Source organism: Triticum aestivum, chromosome 2B, assembly GCF_018294505.1.
Source record: "Triticum aestivum cultivar Chinese Spring chromosome 2B, IWGSC CS RefSeq v2.1, whole genome shotgun sequence".
In the NCBI taxonomy this organism is placed as follows: Eukaryota; Viridiplantae; Streptophyta; class Magnoliopsida; order Poales; family Poaceae; genus Triticum; species Triticum aestivum.
In genome coordinates, this window is record NC_057798.1 from 127,175,827 (window position 1) to 127,181,956 (window position 6,130).

Below are 6,130 nucleotides of genomic sequence, written 5' to 3' on the forward strand. Positions count from 1 at the left end.
CAGGATCCAGCGCCTGATCGGCTTAGCAACATCGATGGAAATTCTCGCTCGCAGAAACCCACCATTGTGGTCAAATTTTACCAAAAGAGCATCCTTGTCCATCTGCTGAGCTATTGGTTTCCACCATGCCTCATCGCGCAGATTGTATGGCAGGTTAAGAACCCTAGCCCACACCTGCAGCTTATCGAACTTCACCTCATCCGGCCTCATGCAATCATCGAACTCCGCTAGCACCACCGCATTCTTGTTGATATGCCAAGGGGATCCGCCCCAAACACGATCCCTATCTCTCTGATTCTCGAACTCTGCCACAAAGATGTTAACTCCCGCAGATTTGAATTGGAGACCCCGTGGATTTCCCCATGCCGGCCGCAGGGCATTGGTGATCGTCTGGATATGTAGTTGGTTACGGTGCAGAACCTTACCAGCCAGCAGCCACTTCACCGGACCTTCCTCGACGCGATCGTCGAGTATCAAAGGAGTCACCTCTTCCTCAGAGATATCCAGTTTGCCCAGGGCTTCCTCCAGATGTTTCCTGGCCGCGCGACCCGCGAGTGGATCGTTCTCCGGCACCGCACCCCCCGCCGCAGAGTTAGGTCCTGCCATGTGCAAGGTCTCCCTCCCGACGGATCTCTCGCACTGGCGATGAATCACCGGACGAAAACCTTTTCCACGTCCAAACCCTAATCGCCACCAGCGCTGCCAGAGCGTTTTTAGGGTTAGGGGAAAAAACTATGACGCGCAAGCCATCATTTGGTAGTAGGCTGAAGCTAGTTAGCAAAATAGACTTACACGGGCAGTGGTACATCCAGTGTACAAGCAAGAGAAAAAAAATCCTGCAACTGCGTAGCGATGCACAGGTGAAAAGGTCAGACAAAAGCCCAGTAGAAGACCAGGGCAGCCCATCACGGAAACGAACACATAAACAGTTTTAGACAAAAGAAAGAAGCCTCGGCTGTACATATGCTGACGTCATCGGTCGATGAAGTCTCAGTTGACTGAGACGTAGACAAACCGGTGCTGCTAAAACTCAGTCGACTGAGACTTCGCGATGAGTGCTCGCATATTGAGAAATTTCTACCATCCAGATTCATCAATTTTTGATGCTAGTTTGGGATCCCACCCGAGCCAAATATGGAGAGCTATAATAGAAGATCGAGATAACCTCAAACAAGGTATAATAAAGAGAATTGGCAATGGAGAGAACACAAGAATACAGACAGAAAATTGGTTACCGAGGGATGAGATTGTCCACCCATATCGATGCATGGTGGCGAACCCACCTAGGTACGTGTCCGAGATTATTGACCCATCCACAACAATATGGGACATGCGCTGGGGTCAAGAGATCTTCTTGCCATTTGATGTCAAAGTTATCGCTAGTATACCCCTATGCACCTGCAATATCACTGATTTTTGGTGTTGGCACTTTGAAAAAATGGACTATTTTCTGTCAAATCGGCATATAATATGCTGGTGGCTACGAGATAGCACGGGAAGGTATGGTTGGATGGTTCCGCTGGCGCCTCGGGCACTAGAGGTGAGGAGAAGGAGTGGAAATCACTATGGAAAACAACTGTACCACAGAAAATACGCGTCTTTCTATGGAGGCTTTGAAAGCAATCTTTACCAACCGAAGATGTTCGTTCACATCGACACATGTCAAACTCTTCGGCTTGCGGTGTTTGTGGGTCTCTGGACTCGTGGCGTCACTTGTTATTGGAGTGTACCACTTCTAGGTGCATTTGGGCTTTGGTCGGGGAGGAGATTGGGTAGTCGTTGGTGGAAACTGGAAAACATGGAACCAAATGCAAAACTGGGTGTTTGCTCAGATGGAGTCATTATCGCATGTGTAGTTCGTGAAGCTATCTATCACATTATGGACTATCTGGTCAGCGAGGAGGAAGGCCATTCTCGGGGGAATTTTTTAGAGTCCACAATCATCGTTTTCATTCACCACGAGGTTTATTGGCGAGCTGGAGATTATAAAGGACGGTAAATCGGCTACTGCTCCACGCGCAAACGTGGGCAGGAATGTGCACACTCGCCAACGAGCTCCTCCTACCAACCATGCAAAACTCCATGTTGATGTGACAGTAAGAGCAGGACGAGGTGGTCTTGTAGCTGTGGTATGTAGGGATGATGGTGAAAATTATTTGGGCATTACCGCACTGGTGGTGCAAGGAGTTGATGATCCATTCATACTTGAAGCGATGGCGTGCAGGGAAGCACTTTGTGCAGCCGAAGACCTCCTGCTACATCAGTTTGTGGTAGCGTCAGATGCAAAACAAATAGTTCGGGATATTATTCAAGGTTCTCATGGCAAACACAGAGCAATCATAAGCGAGATCAAAGCTCGCTCTACTGTTTTTCTTGTAGTTTTATTTTTTTTAAGGCCGAGATAGTAACATAGAAGTTCATACTTTAGCTAGATTTGCTCTTAATTTATCCACTTGGTATCATGTGTGGTTTGGCAATCACATGATGTAACATTATCCCACTCGTTGTGGACTATGATGAATAAAGACTAGGCCTTACCCCTAAAAAAATAAAAAAAGTAATTACATTTTTCCCTCAAAAAAAAGAAAAAAAGAAATTACATTTCTCCGGTCGTTTGAAAAAAGAGCACGGGCCCGTGAGCAAGCATGGACCACGGGTAAACGTAACCAACTTCTTTCTCCAAATTTAGCATTGCGTGTGCCCGCTGGTTAGCACGCACTGTACTCGACTAGTCGATCGTAAGCTAGACCAACCAGCCTCTGCCGACCAACCTCCGCTCGAACATGGTGCTGAGAAGAAACACTACATTCCGATGCAAGGGAATTATTAGGAATTTAGCGTCTAGGAGGCTACCTTGTGTCAGGAATTGCTGTTATGTCATGGCGTGGGGCGCGCAGCCATTCATGCCTTTGCCAGCTCTCTCCATTCCCTGGTGGGCACCCGATCGATCGATCCATCGATCGATTCGATCTGGTGGTGGTGCACACAGTAAGGACCATGGCGTGCATACATTTACACGCTAGGGACACGACGGGCGCCGAGAGCATGCCTGGCGATGCCCGGAACAACCACAAGCAGACATGGCGCGCCCTTGCCCCGAGCCCAACAACACGATAGAGCTCGCGAGTCACAGCTCATACATCCGCTCTCGTCACATGCTCTTGCCCTGCACGCGTGGTGACGCCGGTGAACTCCTTGGTGAACTCTCGTGAGTCGTGGCAGGAAGAGAATCCACCAGTCCTGTCGCCAATCGAGGCTGTTACCGCGCGCGCAATCCCATTCTTATTCGATCGGCAACTCCTGCGTACGGAAGAGGATATCACGTGTGCGTGCACAGTCTCCAAAGTGCAAATCATCTCCTTCGTAAGCAAGCGGCACGTACACCGGGTCTAAGAGCTCATGGGCTCATGGCGACGCGCACCGACACCCACTGGCCAGTGGCATCGTCTCGCTCGGATATTCGAGGCTCTCGGTCCATGTCCATGGGGGCCGTACGTCGCCCCCGTGGGCACCGCCATGCAGAGCCAAGCCTCCCCTGCGACGAGCAGGCCAAGACACAGGGCTCGTCGGCAGTGGGCGCGCACGGAATTCAACGCGCCTGGCGTGCGTGGGCCGCGCCCATTGGCCGGGGCCGCACACTGAGATCACGAGCTGCCGCAGGCGCACGCTGCAGCGAGTAGTGGTATCGTACTGGGTCCGGTCGTGAGTGAGAGGAGAGCATGGCCACCCGCGAATGCGTCCAGCGCGAAACCTCACGGGCGCGCCATTGGCCACGGCACGGGCGCTGGCCGTGTAGTGTAGCTTCCGCGCGTCCCCGCTGCCCGTTCGCGCTATATATCCACCGTTCGGTGCTACACATTCTGCACTGCACCTCACCGCCACGCTTCAAGGCTAGCTCGATCGGTACGGCGAAAATGGCGGGTAGGCTACTCCGCGGGGTCGTTTTGTCGGTGTTGGTGGCGCTTCTAGCTGCGGCCGGCGCAGCGGGGGCGGAGGCGTCGTGCCCGGCGACGCCGCCGGACACCGGGGCGACGCTCCAGGTGTCGCACGCGTTCGGGCCGTGCTCGCCGCTGGGAGGCGCGGCCGCAGCGCCGTCGTGGGCGGGCTTCCTCGCGGACCAGTCCTCCCGGGACGCGTCGCGGCTGCTGTACCTTGACTCTCTCGCCGTGGCCGGGCGCGCGTACGCACCGATCGCGTCCGGGCGGCAGCTGCTGCAGACGCCGACGTATGTGGTGCGCGCGCGCCTCGGCACCCCGCCGCAGCAGCTCCTCCTCGCCGTCGACACCAGCAACGACGCCGCGTGGATCCCCTGCTCCGGCTGCGCGGGCTGCCCGACGACCACCCCGTTCAAGCCAGCCGCGTCTAAGTCGTACCGCGCCGTGCCGTGCGGCTCGCCGGCGTGCTCGCGGGCGCCGAACCCGTCCTGCTCGCTCAACAGCATGTCCTGCGGGTTCAGCCTCACCTACGCCGACTCCTCGCTCGAGGCCGCGCTGTCCGAGGACTCCCTCGCCGTCGCCAACGACGTCGTGAAGAGCTACACCTTCGGCTGCCTCCAGAAGGCCACCGGCACGGCGGCGCCGCCGCAGGGCCTCCTCGGGCTCGGCCGCGGGCCGCTGTCGTTCCTGTCCCAGACCAAGGACATGTACGAGGGCACCTTCTCCTACTGCCTCCCGAGCTTCAAGTCCCTGAACTTCTCCGGCACGCTCAGGCTCGGCCGCAAGGGCCAGCCGCTGCGCATCAAGACGACGCCGCTGCTCGTGAACCCGCACAGGTCCTCGCTCTACTACGTGGGCATGACCGGCATCCGCGTGGGCAAGAAGGTGGTGCCGATCCCGCCCTCCGCGCTGGCGTTCGACCCGGCGACCGGCGCCGGCACGGTGCTCGACTCCGGCACGATGTTCACCCGGCTGGTGGCGCCGGCGTACGTGGCGGTGCGCGACGAGGTCCGCCACCGCATCCGCGGCGCCCCGCTCTCCTCCCTCGGCGGGTTCGACACGTGCTACAACACGACGGTGAAGTGGCCGCCGGTCACGTTCATGTTCACCGGCATGCAGGTGACGCTGCCCGCGGACAACCTGGTGATCCACAGCACGTACGGCACCACAAGCTGCCTGGCCATGGCGGCGGCGCCCGACGGCGTGAACACGGTGCTCAACGTCATCGCGAGCATGCAGCAGCAGAACCACCGCATCCTGTTCGACGTGCCGAACGGACGCGTCGGCTTCGCCCGCGAGCAGTGCACCGCGGCTTGAGACGGATTGATTATCCCTCTGCCGGTAGCTGGGAACCTAGGCCGGACCAGCCGCTGCGGCCTGCGCCACTGTTGCCTGTCCGTTGGTGTCGGACCTGCATGCTGGTGATTTAATTATTTTGTAGCCTAGTGAGCGTGCTGTCTCCATCGGTGTGCAAGATCTTGTGTTTTTCTTTCTTGTTTGTGTAATATCATGTGTGCCTCACGGGTTTCTAGTAATTTCATGTGGTTTAAGGTTGGGCCTGTTAGGGTTTAAGAGGGGTAGTGCGTTTGCATCTACTGTACCCCGTAAGTAATTGTTGGTTGCACAATAACGCTATGCTTGAGAAAGTATATGCTGCTTCTGGAAGATTATTTACCATATTACAACCAGAAATCCTATTACAAGCATGTTTTTCAGAATCCAAGAACTATATCAATCAGAAAAAAATTAATAACACAAAATGCCATCCCACGGGTGCGGTCCAGTTCAGAAGAACTAGAGACCTAGGCAAAGAGCAATATATCAAACCTAGACGCGGACGAATACTAAAAACTACCTAAATGATAAGAGCCACATGTGTGACATGAAGCACTTCGGTCATGACGTTTTTTTACAACTAAACTTGTCATCCGAACACAAAAAATAACCCCCAAAAAAACTATATCTTGGCATATGGAAGTATGTTGCCATGCTTGACAACTAAAGCTGTCATCCTTATCTCACTAAACTTGTCATAAAAAATGTTCGGAGTTGTCATGTGTTCTTGCCACAGGTGTGACACTTATCAGGGTCCAAAACCTAATAACAAAACCAGCGACACAACACATTACAAAAGCAACAACGAGGGACTATCCCAATGACAAAAAATACAAATGAGCAACAACTAAAGACTCAGC

At 54.4% G+C, this 6,130-nt stretch overlaps 1 protein-coding gene across 1 annotated transcript; it reads left to right on the forward strand.

Moving 5' to 3' along the window:
- Window positions 1-3,849: 3,849 nt before the first annotated feature.
- LOC123043867 (aspartyl protease AED3) lies at window positions 3,850-5,617 on the forward strand. The gene has a single exon (XM_044466454.1). It carries the CDS (start codon window positions 3,915-3,917, stop codon window positions 5,250-5,252), a length of 1,338 nt encoding a protein of 445 aa, XP_044322389.1. The 5' UTR covers window positions 3,850-3,914; the 3' UTR covers window positions 5,253-5,617.
- The last annotated feature ends 513 nt before the right edge of the window (window positions 5,618-6,130 follow it).

Excerpts from the sequence above, each read along its gene's own strand:
- LOC123043867 (XM_044466454.1), top strand. The coding sequence starts at position 3,915 with ATGGCGGGTAGGCTACTCCGCGGGGTCGTTTTGTCGGTGTTGGTGGCG.